Genomic DNA, 20,154 nt, shown 5'->3' on the forward strand with positions numbered 1-20,154 from the left:
TGCAGGGGAGAAAATTTAAAAGGGACAAGAGGAAAAGGTAAAGAAGTAAAAGCAGAAAAGAGATTAGAAGCAAGGCTGAAGGACATAGGAAGATAATCCAAGCTCTAGGAAACTGATGAAAAAGAAGAGAAAGAAAGAAGGAAAAAACAAGAACAAGAACACAACAAAACAAAAAAAAAAGCTAAAAGCAGTCTTTACACTCATGTAAAAACAGCAGAGAATCAAGAAAAAAGTAAACAAAGAACAACAACAAAAAACAAAAGCAAAGAAAAAAGATTTATTTGTGATTTCAAGCCTGTGGTTATTTTATGAGGTCCACAGTTTTGTGATGGTGTTCAATTCAGGGTGTAACTCTGCTGTCACTGTTAAACAAAGGAGGCAGACAGAGCCCCCATCCATGTTGGATGATCCCAAGGAGCCTGCAGTAGGATTAGGGCAGAGCACCAGTGGTGGTGCTTTTAACCCCACAGTTCAGGCTGATCCTGGCCTTTGGTTGTGGAGTTTTTCAACCTACAATACTCTTGGTGTCTCTTGCCAGCCTGATCATGGCTTCCTGACCCTGGACGTCTCCTGCAGTTGTTTCTCACACGGTCACTGTGGGATTCTACCCTGGGAGCCCTGAGATGGAGCCATCCCACGTGTGCCCCAAGTCCCAGTTGGCCTCTGCATAAAATGACATGTGGCCAAGCACCCTCTCCAGGAGACATGGCAGTTGCTTGGACTGGATTCACTCACCAGCTGTTGTAATGCCTGGCATTCGCTGCTCTGTTCCACTAGGGTGCTTTTCCCTGGAGGCCACTGGAGTCATCTGCCCTCACTGTGTCTCTGTAGATTTGATCCTCTTTTCTCACGCCACAAGTCTGGAAGTCGGGGGGAAAGTGCAGATTGCTCCCTCCTTTTTTTGTATTGAGGTCCATCTCTTCACTTTCTCTATGTGCTCCAGTTTTCCCTTCAGATCCTTCCTGGATCCTGGGGATTCATCTCCCTTGTTCTTTTCTTCCTCAAGTTTTTCCTAGTGTCTGGATTCTGAAGCTTGGAGGCATTGATTTATTGCTGCTTACCACTCCACCATCTTCCCAGAAGACTCTGTTTAGATTTTCTTAACACACAAGTTTTTAAAAGAATAGACAACAGAGTGCCCTAAATTGTCCACCCCAGAACAAGTTTCATTTCTTCCATACCTTGTATTTCACAGATAAACAGAGTTGTGACCACTCAATTAGCACATGGGTCCTATCCCTGTTTCTCATTTAATGTGGCCTCCTAGAGTCCAGAGTATATGAAAGAAACCATGAATTAATCACTGGATTTACTTCTATCTGTTGCTAATTCAATGATGAGGAGTAAGTCCCAACTTCTTGGACTGTCTGTTTCTTGATTCACAAATAAGATTGACTTGTGCTTCACCAGCCTCCCTAAGGACTTGTGAAGCATACATGATAAGTGTGTGTTGAATGATTTATGATGTAAAGCACTGTATATATTAGTTCAGTGATTAGTCACTTGTGTTAGAGGTGGTAACAAAGATTCATTTTTGCCTTTTTTATTTGACAGTGAGCTTGGGGTACTGAGGAATAGCTCATATGTTCACCTAAGTCAAAGGCATGGTTTTAGACATACCAAGTTTCTGGTTTTGCAGCCCTAACTCTCAGGCTGTCATCGACCTCTTAGACTTCCTTGAATAAAGACATAATTGAAACCAGTATGCTTCTATATCATTGTGCATATTGTAACAACTCCTATGTATAATAGAAGGACTTTCATTGTATTCAGTTTTGAGCTGGAAGTATCATAATAATAGTGTTAAATGGGCTGCTATCTGTTTGCTTCTTTGAGTTAGATAGTGATGGTAGAGAAAAAAAACAATAAATGTAATCATAAATGCAATTTATTTATGTAAATTAATTGAGAATTATCTTTACTTGGATGTGGATAAGAACAAAGAAAAGACCAGACTTCTCAACAACATATAAGGTCACTTCCTCTGTAAGTCACAGGTTGAGTACTCAGTAGGTAGTGCTCAATCCTTTTACTCTATTCCAACATGAAAAATTAAGGAGAGGAAGTTACAAGTGCTGCCATTTTTTCCCTTGCTCTTCTTATGGTTGTATTGTGTATCTGCTGTGGTGGGAACATAGCCACATTATTCTCATAATGTTTTTGGGGAAAGATAATCCACAGATATAAATAGATACATATGTGTGTGTGTGTGTGTGTGTATATATATATATATATATATACACACATATATATTTATATATATATACATATAAATTTACCACCTCAGATGTATTATTTGAAGAGAAGTAACTTGATGTAGTGCAAACACAATGGGCTTTGATGTTAGACAGTACAGATTCAAAAATTACGTTCTACCTGATATGGTAGTACATGCCTATAACTACTTAGCTACTTAGAAGTCTGAGGCAGGAGGATTGCAAGTTTGAGACACGACTGGACAACTTAGCAAGACCCTGTCTCACAAAATTAAAAAGGGCTAAGGATGTAGCTTAGTGATAGAGTGCTTGCTTAGCATGCACTAGCCTTGGGTTCCACTCCTGGTACTGGATAAAAAGAAAAAAAAGAATCCCGCATTAAATCGTTTCTAATGGATATAACCTTGGAAAATGACTTAACCTCCAGTGAACTTCAGATTTCTCACCTATAATACAGACAGGGCTTAGCACATAGATGCTCACTAGGTGGTAGCTATTAGTCATGATTGTTCAGGCTCCCAATAGTCCCAGGGCCTGAGAAGTTGTTCAACCAGGTGAAGGCTGACCATCAAAGGATAATTGCAGTAGAAATTTTAATCAGACAGTAGTATAAATTTTAATCAGAACTGACTAGAGTTAGTTTTTAAGTCTGCTGCTAGCCCTGTGGTACAGTAGAGCATTCGCTGAATCAAATTGTGGTAAGGGAACACTGCCCAGGGCCTACCAGACAAAAGGCAATAAAGGAAATTTAGACAGGGAGTGATGGTTGAAATTCAGTGATTTAATTGTAGGCTGCCCAAAGTGAGTGTTTAACATGGATTCAAATTTTGAGTGTAGACTATTGAAGAAGTCTATTTAATCCCCTTCTAAGTGGCAGGCACCCTGCAAAGTAACTCATACACTTGATTTAATTTATTCCTCATGGCAGCCCTCCAAGGTAGGTGGGATTATTCTCATTTTACAGAAGAGTAAAGGAAACTAAATAATTCATTCAAGGTCATCCACCTAATAAGTTAAGGGGTAGGATTCAACCCATTTCTCTCTGATTCTGAATCCCACATTTTTCCTACTCTGCCTTGCTGCCACCTGATCTTAGAGCCCACTGGCTTAGTTCAGTAATTTCCAATTCAAGTCCACAGATCCCAAGAGGATGCATGAAAATAGAGATAAAGTCTATGTGCTATTTTTAGTATTCTAAAATTTTTAATGGGAAATCTTAACATTTAGCCTCAATAAGTTTATACTCACTACCAAAAATGGCCACCTTTCTTTGTTTAGAGTAATGTTAACTATTACACTCCCATGGTGACCTAATTTGTCTGTTATTAACTAAATTCTGAAAAATTATTTCTGTTAGATAAAAGACTGTCAAATTCAGAAGTCCTTGGAAGGTAAATAGGAGTCACTGATGGTAAAAAGATTTTGAAATAATAATTGACTCTTAAAGATTGGAAATGTAAATATTTGGCCAGATGTGGCGTAAGGATGTGTTTGTGTTTGCTTAGTTTTTAAAATGTTGTTTTCATTACTGACCAGCATTTAAAAATTCAAAGATTTCACATAAAAAGTAGATTTTTCACTTTCTTTTCTGGCAATGTTGGATCTACATTTCTGCGTGACAGCAATCCATTGGAACTATGCTATTAGATGGTCATAAGGGGCTGGGTTACAGTGCATAACATTTAATAACTTCCCAATATTTGATGACTGTTACTACTAGGGCTTGACATGTAGTTGGCACTTAGTTGATGCTTATTGAATGACAAATCAGTAGAATGAATTGATTGTAAGGAGTTAGATGTATGGCAAATAGCTTAGTAGATGATGTCACTAATGTGTAAGCCTGTGGACCACAGATTTTTGATGGCTCTGAATGTACTGGTTTTGATGGGACCAGAGGAAACATATGTTATGGCAGAATCAACACTCAGAGATCTTCAGAACAGATTTATGATCTTAGCTCTGTGGGATAAGCACCCATCTAATATAAGTTGGTGTAAGGTTGAGAAGAGAGAAATCTCTAATATTCTTGCAAAGCAGAGTCCTGCTCAGTGTTTTGAGAATCTACTCTGGTCTTCAGGATTGGCCTGTGAGCTGGACTCCCTGACACACCAGCTGGAGATTATCTCCCTAAAGAGTCATAGCAGTTGCTACAGTGACAGAGTGGGAAAAAGCATTAGACCACATTTCTGGAGCTCCTGGATTGCTTCCTCTTTTTACAGCCTTAAGGGACAGGCAGAGAGGAACTGACTTATATATACTCTGCCATCATTGTCTTATCTGATTATACACCGATTTTGTGAAGCGGCTATACAGGTGATGGAACTGAACCTCAGAGAGATAAAGGAGTGCGTTTCTATTTTATACATGTTGTAAGTGGCTGGACTAGGACTCTAGCCCTTTGCACAACTCCACATAGCTTTGCAAAGCTGACCTCACAAGCCTTAAACATACAGTGTCCATCAACCCTCCCATGCCCAAAAGGAAATTCAAGGCCAGCAGAGTAGATTTACTGAATGAGCATACACTGCATTTTCTTTTTTTTTTTTAACTCATATTTATTAAGCATCTAAGTACAGCTAAGGATTCAGAGTGAACAAGTCAGATCATTAGATCCATTCTCTGGTGGAATGTAGTTCTAATTGGAAGAGATAGACAAAATTTTAGTAAACCTCTAACCAAAGTAATTTCTGATAGCAGTGTTAGAAAATGAAATAGGGAGAAATGGTAAAAAGGAACAAGGGAGAGGAAGCTACTATAGATAAGGGAGGAAAGTTCTCAAAAAAGGGCTAAGGAGGTTGCATTGGAACTGAAACCTAACTGAGCAAAGGAGCCAGACATGCAAAAGTGGATATGGGGATAATTATAGACAAAGGATAAGAGACTCCAGACCTGCATTAGCTTTCAGATTTTTTTTGATGTAATATATTTAAACGTGGGGCATATTTCTGATTTATAATCTGAATGGCACTACAGTTGTGTCACATTCTGTGAAATACATCACTAGACAATTTGGTTATTATGTCACAGCATTGTATGACAAACTAATGCATACAGCCACGGCATCAGTAGGCAATATTCTCATGAGACCACCATTGTCCATGTGGTCCATTGTTGCTAAACATGTTGTTAAGCAGCACATACCAGTATTACATTATTTGGTGTTATTTTTTTTAGATATTTTGGGAGGGGGACTAGTAGTCTTATTTCAAGAAGTCTGTGATCTGGATGAGTCCCAGAAAAATTGGTTTCATAAGATAGAGAGGACATGAAAATGTCCATCTGTTTTCTGTCAGAAAACCAAATATCATAGGCTCTGCCTGAGTTGCTGCTCACTGCACAGGGATGGTCAAGACCTGGATGTGCTTGAAAGAGCAGGAAGCTTCCAGAGTCCTGGTCACACAGATGGACACCTCAGAAGTGAGCTGGTGGATGATATGAACACTAGTTTTTGTGTGAAATGGTATTGTTCCCAAGTTGTCTCCAGTAGTTACAAAACAAAAAGAAAAAAATATTTTTATCTAGGTAAGTATAGACTAAAAATATGACAAAAAATAATTTTGGGGAGTAGGGAAATGTCATGGATTCAAACAAAGATCAAGTAGATTAACTTTTAAAATGATAAAAATTACCACCTAGACCTATGCTTTACCAATCTAGAGTCCCTGAAAGTAGCAACAGGAATTAGAAAACCAGTTGCAGTGTTTCAAAAATACAAATGAATAATAAGGCTACACAGGTTATCACTTACTTCATGCCCTTTCAGATAATTCTTTCATTGAGTCCGACTGCTCCCAGCCCAGAGGTAGGGGCTTCTGGGCTGCCATTCATCCTGAGGCACCCAGCCCAGAGGAAGGAGCTTCCAGGCCACCATCCATCCCACTGCTCCTGGCCTAGAGGAAGGGGCTTCTGGGCCACTGTCCATCCCACCGCTCCTGGCCAAGAGGTAGGGACTTCCAGGCCACCATCCTTCCCACGGCTCCCAGCCCAGAGGAAGGGGCTTCTGAGCTGCCGTCCCACCACTTCTGGCCCAGAGGAAGGGGCTCCTGGGCCACAATCCATCCTGCCACTCCCTGCCTAGAGGAAGGGGCTTCTGGGCCACTGTCGCGCCACTCCCAGTTAAGAGGAGGTGAGCCGTGTGGGCACCAACAGAACCCACCCCAACCCCCAGGTCAAAATGAGAAGACACAAACAAATCTCAAAACCAGACTTCCATATCACCTACAGCAACCTCAAAGGGAAATAAAATGGAACACTCCGATACTCAAACACCTGGATTCCCTGAACTGGCAACGAAAGAGGATCTGGAGAAAATGAAATCAGAAATAATTTCTCAGATAACAGCAGAGATTGTGCTCATAGTGCAAGACATGATTAAGAAATCTAGAGACAAGCTGAGGAACATGATGGAATCCCAACATGGGAAACAAATGGAATCCATAAAACAGATGCAAACAGATTTCTAGGAGACGAAAAACTTCATTCAAAGTCTGCACAGCAGAATGAGACAATGTGAGGACAGAATTTCAGATATAGAAGATAAGATTGCAATTAGTGACCAGGAAAAGAAAAATTGCTTCAGAATTGTAAGGGAACACGAGAAATCAATCCAGCAGCTGCTACACAATGCAAAGAAAAATAACACAAGACTGATTCAAGTCAAAGAAGAAACAGGAGAGAGTGCAGATGACATTAAAAAACTGTTCACGGAAGTAATGGCAGAAAACTTCTCAAGCAGGGGAAAAGAACTTGACATACAGATAAGTGAGGCATATAGGACTACAAATAGCCTTGATCAAAAAAATATCTACACATAGGCATATAATTGTTTAGATTCCAGAAACTCAACAGAAGAACAAAGTTCTCCAAGCAGTTAGAGAAAAGAAACAAATCCCATACAAAGGAAAGCCCATCAGAATCACAGTAGATGTCTCAACACAAACCATCAAGGCAAGAAAAGCTTGGAGTGACATATTCCAAGCCCTAAAAGAAAACAGCCTCCAACCCAGATTGATGTACCCTACAAAACTATCTTTCAAAATGGATGGAGAAATAAGATACTTTCATGATAGCACCTCAGGAAATTCATGAATACCAAACCAGCACTCCAAAAAATTTTAGACAGTATCCTAGGAACAGGCGAGGATCACAACCCCAGGAAACCCAGCAGAATGAACCCATCAGGAGTGACAAGAAATTAAATGTAAAGGGGGAGAATCCAACAAAAAGAAAACATCATGACAATGATAAGTCAATACCTATCAGTTATAACCATCAATGTTAATGGTCTCAATTCATCAATCAAAAGAAATAGACTGGCAGAATGGGTCAAGAAGCAAAATCCAACAATATGCTGCATGCAAGAAACACACTTCATTCAAAAGGAAACTCAGACTGAAAGTTAAAGGGTGGAAAACAATACTCCATGCAACAGGAAGCAAAAAAAAAAAGCAGGAGTAGCTGTATTCTTTGCAGATCAAGTAGATGTCAAACCAACACTGATTAAGAGAGACAAAGACACTACATCCTTGTAAAGGGAACAATCCAGCAGGAATACATGACAATCATAAATATCTATGCACCAAACACTAGTGCACCCAACTATATAAAACATGCTAACGGACATGAAAAGTCATATATGCACTAATACAGTTGCAGTGGGGGACCTGAATACCCCACTGTCACAAATAGATCAACTAGACAAAAAGTAAGGAAATACTAGAACTCAATCAAACACTTGGACAAATGAATTTAACAAATGTTTACACAATGTTGCACCCCACAAAATCAGAATGCATATTCTTCTCAGCTGCACATGGGTCATTCTCAAAAATAGAGCACATACTCGCGCATGGAACATGTTTAAGTGCAAAGGCATTGAAGTTATCTCCTGTATATTATCAGACCATAGTGCGATAAAATTGGAATTCCATGGCAAAAGAAACTGGAAAAATTTCATATACACGTGGAAATTGAACAACACACTTCTGAATAACCAATGGGCCATAGAGGAAATTAAGAAATCAGACAGTTCCTTCAGTTAAATGACAATGACAGTACAACATATCGGAATCTATGGGACACAGTGAAGGAAATTCATAGCAGTGAAGACACATTAGGAAAACAGAACGAGCCCAATTAAACAATCTGATGCTGCACCTCAAGCTTCTAGAAAAAGAAGAGCAGGACAACCCCAAAGCTCATACAAGGGAGGAAATTATAAAGATCAGAGGAGAAATCAATGCAATGGAGACTAAGAGAATGATACAAAAAATCAATGAAGCCAAGAGTTGGTTTGTTGAAAGAATCAACGAAATTGACAAACCCTTAGCCAACCTTATCAGAAAAAGGAAAGAAAAGGCCCAAATCCATGCAATTAGGAATGAAAAAGGTGAAATTACAACATACTCAGCAGAAATCCAGAGGATCATCAATACCTGCTTCCAAAACCTACACGCCAATAAGATGGACAACACAGAAGAAATGGACAGATACCTAGATACATATGAATTACCCAAGTTGAACGAAGAAGGCCTAAAAATTCTAAACTACCCAGTATCAATAGATGAAATTGAAAATGTAATTAAAAACTTATCTACTAAGAAAAGCCCAGGTCCTGATGGCTTCACTGCTGAATTCTACAAGACATTTAGAGAGGAACTACTGACACTACTATTTAAACTCTTCAATAAAATTGAAAGGGAAGCAATACTCCCAAATTCATCCCTGGAAGCAAGCATCACCTTGATCCCCAAAGCAGAGAAAGACCCAACTGAAAAAGGGAACTATAGGCCAATCTCACTAATGAACATAGACACAAAAATCCTTAATAAGGTACTGGAAAACAGAATGCAGAAGATCATCAAGAAGATCATACACCCTGATCAAGTGAGATTCATCCCAGGGATGCAGGGATGGTTCAACATAAGCAAATCAATCAATGTAATACACTATATCAATAGAGCCAAGGACAAAAACCATATGATTATCTCCATAGATGCAGGAAAAGCATTTGACAAAATGCAACATGCATTTATGATAAAAACCCTACAAAAAATTGGAATAGATGGTCTCTACCTCAAACTGATAAAAGCCATCTATGAAAAACCAACAGCCAATATCATACTAAATGGTCAAAAACTGAAATCCTTCACACTAAAATCAGGAACAAGACAAGGATGTCCACTATCACCACTCTTGTTCAATATAGTTCTGGAAACATTAGCCACGGCAATTAGACAAGAGAAAGAAATAAAAGGAATAAACATAGGAAATGAAAAAGTCAATTGTCATTATTTGCAGGTGACATGATTCTCTATATAGAAGACCCCAAGAACTCCACCAAAAGTCTTCTAGACTTAATAACCAAATTCAGTCAAGGAGCTGGTTACAAGGTCAACACACAAAAATCAATAGCTTTCCTCTACAGGAACAACAGACTCACTGAGAGAGAAATAGGGCAAATAATTCCTTTCACAATAGCATCCCAAAAACTGAAATACCTAGGAATCAACCTAATGAAAGAAATCAAAGATCTCTTCTCTGAAAACTATAGCACTCTGAAAAGAGAGATTGAAGATGATATCAGAAAATGGAAAGACATCCCCTGTTCCTAGGTAGGAAGCATCAATATAGTGAAAATGGCCATACTTCCAAAACTGCTATATAGATTCAGTGCAATTCCAATTGAGATCCCAGCAGCATACTTCACAGACCTTGAGAAAACAAATCAAAAAATTCATTTGGAACAAGAAGAGACCCAGAATAGCAAAAGCAATTCTAGGTAACAGAGACATGGCAGGGGGTATCACAATTCCCGACCTGCAACTATACTATAAAGCTACTGTGATAAAAACAGCATGGTACTGACAAAGAAACAGACCAGAGGACCAGTGGAACACATAGAAGATGCAGAAACAACTCCAGATATACTGAGCCACCTCATCTTTAACAAAGGAGCCAAACAGCCTCACTGCAGGAAGGATAGCCTCTTTAATAAATTGTGCTGGAAAAATTGGGCTTCAACTTGCCAAAGATTAAAACTAGACCTATATCTCTCACCATGCACTAAACTAAAATCAAAATGGATTACGGATCTAAATATTAAAATAGAAACTCTGAACCAGTAGAACAGAAGTTAGGTAGAAAGCTTGAAGACATTGGTGTAGGAAAAGATTTTATGAACAAAACCTCAGTTGCCCGTGAACTAGCACAAACAGTCAACAAGTGGGATCTCTTCTTATTAAAAAGCTTCTGCACGGCAAAGCAAACCGCTAACTGTGAAGAGACAACCCACAATGTGGGAAAAATCTTCACCTGCTGTTCCTCAGACAAAGGTCTACTATCTCAAATCTATAAAGAACTTTAAAAAATCAGACCTCCCAAATTTAAAGACCCAATCTAAAAATGAGCATCTGAAATGAACAGACATTTCTCAGACAAAGAAGTAGAAATAGCAAATAAATACATGAAAAAATGTTCAACATCACTGGTCATTCGAGAGATGCAAATGAAAACAATGCTGAGATTCCACCTCACTCCAAAAAGAATGGCTGCTATCATGAAATCAACCAATAACAAATGCTGGCAGGGCTGTGGGGAAAGAGGAACCCTGCTCCAGTGCTGGTGGGAGTGTAGACTGATGCAACCACTGTGGAAATCAGTATGGAGATACCTCAAAGAACTAGGACTGGAAATCCCATTTGACCCCACTATTCCCCTGCTGGGGATCTTCCCCAAAGAATTAAAAGAATCATACCACAGTGATATATGTGCACCCATGTTTATAGCAGCACAATTTGTAATAGCTAAAACTTGGAAACAGCCCAAATGCCCATCAACTGGAGACTGGATAAAGAAAATGTGGTTTTTTTATAACATGGAGTACTACTCAGCCATCAAAAATGAGAAATTAGAGACATTTATAGCTATATGGATGCACATTGAGGCGATACTCTTTAAGTGAAATAAATAGGGCACACATGTATAAATACCGAATAGTTTCTCTAGTGTGAGAGACTGAAAGTGTAAATAAGGACCAAAAGGTATAGTAGTGCGAAATAGGAAGAAACGGGGCAAAGGGGAAGTGGGAGGGGTAGGGCAAAGGAAAGAAAGGAATGGAATTAATATGAGAAAATGGAAACAAAGTCTTTGTAAATAGGGAGGGATGGAGGGGTTGAAGGGAGGGCAGGGGAAGGGTGAAAATAAGAACCAAGAGAGATTATGTAAAGGTGCAAATTTCCAATGATGAATATCATTATATTGTATACCTAAAATACCAATGATTAGAATGAAGAATTGACAATGCAAAATAGGAAGAAAAGGTCCAAAGGGGTAGGGGTAGTGGGATGGCTAGGGGAAATAAGGCAAAGGAAAAATGATGAGAAATGGAAAAAATGCAAACAAAGTCTTTGTAAATAGGGAAAGGTGGAGGGGGTGAAGTGAGGGCTGGGAATGGGGAAAAAATAACCAAGATGCATCATGTAAAGGTACAAGTTCCCAATGAAAAATGTAAATGTTTTATACATCCAAAATGTACCAATAAAAGAATTTTTAAAAATAATTCTTTCATTGGTTTATTCAATATTTGAACAAATCCGTAATGTGCCAGCTTTTATGCCAAGTGCTAGGAAGTTTTTTAAATGGCCAAAATAAGGATCCTTGCTGATGATACATTTTAACCATCTAGTAGAGCCTCAGAGACAAATGAATAGATGGCTACAAAACAGTATAACATGTACTGACAGAGGTGTTTATGGAGTTGGTTGAGATGTCCAAGTGGTGGGGAGAATACTAACCCAAAGAAGGATGCTTCCTAGGGAAGATACTGCTAAGTCAGTCTTAAAGGACATAGCATATAAATTAGCCAGTTGGATCCAAGATAAAGAAATCTTGGCAAAAGAAAGACCATATAGTTAAGTATAGGGCTTTTACTTCTCCAGAATATTAATTCATTGTTATCAGTTAGAATTCTGTTAAAAATTGAGTAATGGAAAATTCTGATATCAGTAGTTTAAGCAAACAAAGAGGAAAATGGCTGCTGACTTTGGTTCATTGGTTGATAGTCAGGACTGCCATGTGTCTCTCAGATTCCCTGGGCTTTTCCTTCATGCTTGTTGAAAAGGGCTGAGTCTTGGGACATCATGCATGTTCAAGCAAGAAGAGGAGATCAGAAGAAGAACCATGTCTCTGTTAATCAGGACAGTAAACAGTTTCCAAAGAAGTACACTTCTCATGCCTACCAGCAAACCAGAAGACTGTTTACACGTTTGAACTCTGGTCACCTGTAACTGCAGAGTATGCTAGGTGTATTAGTCGGATTTCCTATCCTTTGGACAAAATACCCAACACCCACAACTTAAAGGAAGAGAGAGTTATTTTGTCTTACAGTTTCAGGGTGTTCATTCAGTGGTTGGCTGCCTGTAAGGCAGAAAGAGCATGTTAAAAAGAAGTGACAGAGAAAGGCTGCTCAAGCCAGTGAACATGTTTGTCACCTTTGTCAAATATAAGGTGGCTGAGTGTGTTTGGGGTTGTTTCGTATCTTCTAGTCTGTTCCATTAATCCTCAGGTCTGTTTTTTTGTTTTGTTTTTTTGCCAGTACCATGTTGTTTTTATCACAATAGCTCTGTAGTATAATTACAAGTCAGGGATTATGATGCCCCCTGCCTTGCTTTTGTTGCCCAGAATTACTTTTGCTATTCTAGGTCTCTTCTGCTTCCAAATGAATTTTAGGATTTTTTTCTCTAATTCTGTGAGATATGTTGTTGGAATTTTGATCAGGATTGCACTGAATCTGTATAATAATTTTGAAAGAGTGGCCATTTTCACTATATTGGTTCTTCCTACCCAAGAACAGGGAATATCTTTCCATTTTCTGATACCCTCCTTGATCTCCTTTTTCAGAGTACTGTAGTTTTCAGTGTAGAGGTCTTTTACTTCCTTTTTTAGAGTGATTCCTAGGTATTTCATTTTTTTTAATGCTATTGTGAAAGATGTTGTTTCCCTGATTTCTTTCTCCTTGAGTCTATTATTTGTGTACAAGAAGACTATTGATTTTTTAATGTTGACTTTATATCCAGCTACACTATTGAATTTGGTTATTAAATCTACATGTCTTTTGGTGGAGTTTTGGGGGTTTTCTATGTAGAGTGTCATGTCATCTGCAAATAGTGATATTTTAACTTCTTCCTGTCCTATGTTTATTCCTTCTATTTCTTTCTCTTGTCTAATTGCTCTGGCTAATGTTTCCAGAACTATATGAGTAAGAGTGGTGACGGTGAACATCCTTGTCTTGTTCCTGATTTTAGAGTAAAAACTCAGTTTTTGTCCATCTAGTATGATGTTGGCTGTTGGTTTGTCATAAATGGCTTTTATCAGATTGAGATAGAGACCATGTATTCCAATTTTCTCTGGAGCTTTTATCATGATGGGTGTTAAGGGAGCAGGGCTAACCCTAGTGATCTGCCTCTTCTGACCAGTCTCCACCTCCCAACACATGAAACTTTGGGGGGACATTTTAGATAAAAATTGTAACGTTGAGTATGCAAATTCTTATCCCCTCTACAGAGCCCTTTAGTAGAAGGCAACAGAGAAAGTGAGTTGGGGCTGACTACTGATTTATTCAATAGTATCTGCCAAGCATATAATTTCATTTGCTCTTCCTAACAACTTGTGAGGTGAGAAGAACAGACTTAGCAGTTTCATTTTATGGAATAAAAAACAGATTTGGAGAACTAGGTAATGCATAAATCAGAGCCATAAACTTATTTAGTGATGACAGAAGCAGAAGTTACTACTGATTGTATATATGGCCATTACACATCAGACTTTAAGCACTTTACATGTGTTCTCTCGTTTTCTCCTCATGCAGTCCTGGGGGGTGGACATTCCTCCTTTTATAAATGTATCTGAGTAGCAGATATAAGGTGAAGCAGACATTGACATAACCTGCCTAGCATCACAGAAGTAGCCTAAACCTATGCTTCAACAGAAACAGGATTAAAACCTCATTTCTGCACAATGTCAACCTGATTATTCTTTTTGCCTTTTCTGCCTTTTAACTATCAGAACATGTTCCCTGTGGATCCAGGTATGTGCCATCTGACTGACATTTCCCACAGCCCTTAAAGCAACTCCATGCCCCTGTTTCTCCTTTTAATTTATGTGACCCACTCCTATTTCATGATTATTGCTTTTATGGACACAGAATCCAGCCACACATTATTTTAAATGTCCTGCCATCATGAATGCATTTCCTTTCATTCTAATAGCAGCAGCTATAATGAATACATTTTGTTTCTGTGCAGATGTCACTGGTATTTTCAATGCTTCATTCTAATTTATGTTAGAAAATGAGTACTTAAAGTATTGTCCAGGCTCCCATTACTCCAGAGGAAATGAGGGTCGCCCTGTGTGTGTGCATATGTTTTTGTATTCATGCAACAGATACAATGTTTTTGTCAGAGTGAATTGTGTGCCTCAAATGAGCACAGGCCTTTCCTGGAAAGGCACACTGGAGGCAATTTGCTGTGCATATCAGCAAACCTGTGTGAGCAAATTTTGTGAATGGGCATTTGGTTTACTTAATAACCACATATTTATATAAGAGTTTGCTAGAAGGCAAAGAGGGAAAGCCCTGCTGATTAAGGAGTCTTAAGTTTTGGGGTCTGCCAGTATCTCCTGCCTTTATGTGCACAGTCAGCAAAGTTTGCTGCTATGCTTAGTGCCAGCATTCACCCTTTTCATCAGCCATACACTGACAGTCTTCTATGTTTGCGTGTGAAGAGTGAGACAGAGGTTCACTAAGCAGCAAGATGTGCTGAGACTAGGATTATGTAAACTGATCTTTATGATGAGAGTTGACCAGTGTAGTAGAGGATAGGAATAGGCAGACTCTGAAACTCTGGATTGTGGTAGGCTGTGTTCTTTTGTGGAGAGGGGCTAGAGCACTCAGCTATCCAAGAAATGGCCTTGTGTTCGAAACAATATATCTACAGCCATACTGTTGTAGATATTCATCTTGTCTACAGGGGATTATTGGTCCACCATATCTCTATTTGTGAGTGTGTGTGGGAGGGTGGAATCTTTACGGTTAAAACGTACTTGAAAGATACTTGAAAGACCAATATTGTGAATTCTCAAGGCTCCTGGAAATTTAAAAGGAGGCAGGATGGTAACTTACAGAATGTAAGCATATACTGAATTTCTATAAAATACTGCATTTTTCTATCAAAACTTTTCCAGCTAAATCTTAAATACGCAGGAGTTACCTCTTAAAAAATTGGCTACTCAGTTTAAGATTACTGACTCAGCAGTTACAAGGCAAATAAAGAAATATGGTTGCAAACTGTTTAGAGTGAGTATGCATGTATATTTGTATGTGCATATTATATATTTTTAGGGGGGTTGGAAATGTTTGTTTTGTTTCCAACAACAAAAAAGCCAAGACTAAAACTTGGCTTGAGAGAAAACAAAATTTCTCTCTCTATCTTTAAGTAATCTTAAATCTCACAAGGCTTTTTTTTTTTTAGCTTAAATTCTTTTATTGGTACATTTTAGGTATACAATATGTTTACATTTAAAACTGGGTGCTTGTACCTGTACATGATGTATCTTGGTTCTTATTTTTCCCCCTTCCCTGTGCTCCCTTCAGCCCCTCCACCCTTCCCTATTTACAAACATTTTTTTTCATTTTTTCATTTTCTTATAATTTTTCCTTTCCCTTCTTTCCTTTCCCCTTCCCCTCCCACTTACTCTACACCTTGGGACCTTTTCTTCCTATTTCAAATTATCAATTATTCGTGTTAATCATTTTAATCCTTCTTTACACTTTCAGTTTCTCACCCTAGAGAAACTATTCGGTATTTACACGTGTGTCCTATTTATTTCACTTAAGAGTATGGCCTCAATATGCATCCATTTAGCTATAAATATCTCTAGTTTCTCGTTCTTTATATCTGAGTAGTACTCCATTTTATAAAAAAACCACAACTTCTTTATCCAGTTTCCAGTTAATGGGCACTTGGGCTGTTTACAAGCTTTAGCTATTACAAACTGTGCCACTATAAACATGGGTGCACATATGTCACTGTGGTATGATTCTTTTAATTCTTTGGGGAAGATACCCAGCAGGGGAATAGCTGGGTCAAATGGGACCTCCAGCCCTAGTTCTTTGAGGTATCTCCATACTGATTTCCACAGGGGTTGCACCAGTCTTCACTCCCACCAACAATATAGAAGGGTTCCTTTCTCCCCGCACCCCCCCCCAGCATTTGTTATTGGTTGATTTCTTTTTCTTTTTTGGTTTTTTGGTTTTTGATTTTTTGGGTACCAGGGATTGAACTCGGGTCCTTGTGCTTGTGCAGCAGGCGGAGAAACCACTGAGCTAAATCCACAGCCCCATTGGTTGATTTCTTGATCAAGCAGCCATTCTTTCTGGAATGAGGTGGAATCTTAGTGTTGTTTTCATCTGCATCTCTCCAGTGACTGGTGATGTTGGACATTTTTTCATATGTTTATTTGCTACTTTTACTTCTTTGTCTGAGAAATGTCTGTTCATTTCAGATGCCCATGTTTGGATTCGGTCTTTAAATTTGGGGGGGTCTGATTTTTTTAAGTTCTTTGTATATTCTAGATAGTAGTCCTTCGTCTGAGGTACTGCTGCTAAAAAATTTTTCCCACATTGTAGGTTGTCTCTTAGCTCTGTTGGTGGTTTCTCTTGCAGTGCAGAAGCTTTTTAATAAGATGAGATCCCACTTGTTGATTCTTTGTGCTAGTTCCCACTGAGGTTTTGTTCATAAAGTCTTTTCCTATGCCAATGTCTTCAAGAGTTCTACCTAACTTATCTTCCAGCAAGTTTAGTGTTTCTGTTTTAATATTTAGATCTTTAATCCACATTGATCTTAGTTTAGTGCATGGTGGTAGATATGGGTCTAATTTTAATCTTTGGCAGGTTGAAATCCAGTTTTTCCAACACCATTTATTAAATAGGCTATCTTTCCTCCAGTGAGGGTGGTTGGTTCCTTTGTCAAAGATGAGGTGGCTGAGTATGTCTGGAGTTGTTTTTTTTTTTTTTCTTCTGAAACACAGCTTAACTTTTTATAGGAATTTCTTTTTTGTTGTATTAAATTCTTTTATTGGTACATTGTAGGTATGCAACACAATTACATTTCTCATTGGGAATTGTACCTTTACATAATGCATCTTGGTTCTTATTTTTTCCCCATTCCTAGCCCTCCCTTCACGCCTTCCACCCTTCCCTATTTACAAAGACTTTATTTCCATTTTTTCCATTTTTCATCATTTTTCCTTTCCCTTCTTTCCTTTCCTCTGCCCCTCCCACTACCCCTACCCCTTTGGACCTTTTCTTCCTATTTTGCATTATTGATTATTTATTCTAATCATTGGTACATTTTAGGTATACAATATAATGACATTCATCATTGGAAATTTGCACCTTTACATTGTCTCTCTCGGTTCTTATTTTTCACCCTTGCCCAGCCCTCCCTTCAACCCCTCCAGTCCTCCCTATTTACAAAGATTTTGTTCCTATTTTTCCATTTTTCTCATATTAATCCCATTCCCTTCTATCCTTTCCCCTAGCCCTCCCACTTCCTTCCCCTTTGCCCCTTTTCTTCCTATTTCACATTACCTATTATACATTTAGTCCTTATTTACACTTTCAGTTTCTCACACCAGAGAAACTATTCAGTATTTACACATGTGTGTCCTATTTATTTCACTTAAGAGTATCACCTCAATGTGCATCCACTTAGCTATAAATGTCTCTACTTTCTCATTTTTTATGGCTGGGTAGTACTCCATTTTATAAAAAAACCACATTTTCTTTATCCAGTCTCCAGTTGATGGACATTTGGGCTGTTTCCAGGTTTTAGCTATTACAAACTGTGCCGCTATGAACATGGGCACACATATGTCACTGTGGTGTGATTCTTTTAATTCTTTGGGGAAGATCCCCAGCAGTGGAATAGCGGGGTCAAATGGGACTTCCAGTCCTAGTTCTTTGAGGTATCTCCATACTGATCTCCACAGTGGTTGCATCAGTCTACACTCCCACCAGCAGTGGAGCAGGGTTCCTCTTTCCCCACAGCCCTGCCAGCATTTGTTATTGTTTGATTTCATGATAGCAGCCATTCTTTCTGGAGTGAGGTGGAATCTCAGCGTTGTTTTCATTTGCGTCTCTCGAATAACCAGTGATGTTGCACATTTTTTCATGTATTTATTTGCTATTTCTACTTCTTTGTCTGAGAAATGTCTGTTCATTTCAGATGCCCATTTTTGGATTGGGTCTTTAAATGTGGGAGGTCTGATCTTTTTGAGTTCTTTATAGATTCAAGATAGTAGACCTTTGTCTGAGGAAGAGCAGGTGAAGATTTTTCCCACATTGTGGGTTGTCTCTTCACACTGCTGGTGGTTTCTTTTGCTGTGCAGAAGCCTTTTAATAAGAAGAGATCCCACTTGTGGATTGTTTGTGCTAGTTCACAGGCAACTGAGGTTTTGTTCATAAAATCTTTTCCTACACCGATGTCTTCAATGGTTTTACCTAACCTCTGTTCCAACTGGTTCAGAGTTTCTATTTTAATATTTAGATCTGTAATCCATTTTGATTTTAGTTTAGTGCATGGTGAGAGATACAGGTCTAGTTTTAATCTTTGGCAAGTTGAAGCCCAACTTTTCCAGCACCGTTTATTAAAGAGGCTGTCTTTCCTCCAGTGAGGCTGTTTGGCTCCTTTGTCGAAGATGAGATGGCTGAGTGTGTCTGGCGTTGTTTCTGCATCTTCTAATCTGTTCCACTGGTCCTCAAGTCTGTTTCTTTGCCAGTACCATGCTGTTTTTATCAGGTTTGGGATTTTGATACCCCCTGACATGTCTCTGTTACCTAGAATTGCTTTTGCTATTCTGGGTCTCTTCTTGTTCCAAATGAATTTTTGGATTGTTTTCTCAAGGTCTATGAAATATGCTGCTGGGATCTCAATTGGAATTGCATTGAATCTATATAGCAGTTTTGGAAGTATGGCCATTTTCACTGTATTGGTTCTTCCTACCCAGGAGCAAGGAATGTCTTTCCATTTTCTTGTATCCTCTTCGATATCTTTTTTCAGAGTGCTATAGTTTTCAGTGTAGAGGTCTTTTGCTTCCTTTGTTAGATTGATTCCTAGATAGTTCATTTTTTTTTGGATGCTATTGTAAAAGGAATTATTTCCCTAATTTCTTTCTTAGTGAGTCTGTTATTTGTGTACAAGAAGGCTACTGTTTTTTTGAGTGTTGCCCTTGTATCCAGCTACTCTACTGAAGCTGTCAATTAAGCCTGAAAGTCTTTTGGCAGAGTTTTTTGTGTCTTCTATGTAAAGTATCATATTGTCAGCAAATAATGACAGTTTAACTTCTTCCTTTCCTATCCTTTTATTTCTTTCTCTTTTCTAATTGTTCTGGCTAATGTTTCCAGAACTGTATTGAACAGGAGTGGTGATAGTGGGCATCCTTGTGTTGCTCTTGATTTTAGCATGAAAGTTTTCAATTTTTGACCATTTAGTATGATGTTGGCTGTTGCTTTTTCATAGATAGTCTTAATCAGGTTGAGATGAAAACCTTTGATTCCAATTTTCTGTAGGGTTTTTATCATGGATGGGTGTTGGATTTTGTTGAATGCTTTTTCTGCATCTATTGGGATGATCATATGCTTTTTGTCCTTGGCTCTGTTAATATAGCGTATTATATTCATTGATTTATGGATGTTGAACCATCCTTGCATCCCTGGGATAAATCTGATTTGGTCAGGGTGTATGATCTTCTTGATGACCCTTTGTATTCTATTTGCCAGTATCTTCTTGAGGATTTTTTGCATCTATGTTCATTAGGGAGATGGGCTGTAGTTCTCTTTTATGGTTGAGTCTTTCCCTGGTTTTGGAATCAAAGTAAC

The 20,154-nt window shown here is 38.6% G+C and overlaps 1 protein-coding gene across 6 annotated transcripts in view; it reads left to right on the top strand.

The window, feature by feature from the left end:
- Trim44 (TRIM family member 44) overlaps positions 1-20,154 on the top strand; it is a 205,049-nt gene that overhangs the window by 121,300 nt on the left and 63,595 nt on the right. For 2 of the 6 annotated variants that reach the window (XM_087205598.1, XM_087205599.1), the window contains one exon: positions 6-262. The exons of the other annotated variants lie outside the window; for them this stretch is intronic. In XM_087205598.1, the coding sequence (XP_087061724.1) occupies positions 6-96 (91 nt within the window). In that variant the 3' untranslated portion in view covers positions 97-262. Of the gene's footprint in view, positions 1-5; positions 263-20,154 lie in introns of those variants that run through there. 6 annotated transcript variants of the gene reach the window in all.

Source organism: Heterocephalus glaber, unplaced genomic scaffold, assembly GCF_053883595.1.
Source record: "Heterocephalus glaber isolate CG9 unplaced genomic scaffold, H.glaber_assembly_v1.0 deba00000594, whole genome shotgun sequence".
NCBI lineage: Eukaryota > Metazoa > Chordata > Mammalia > Rodentia > Bathyergidae > Heterocephalus > Heterocephalus glaber.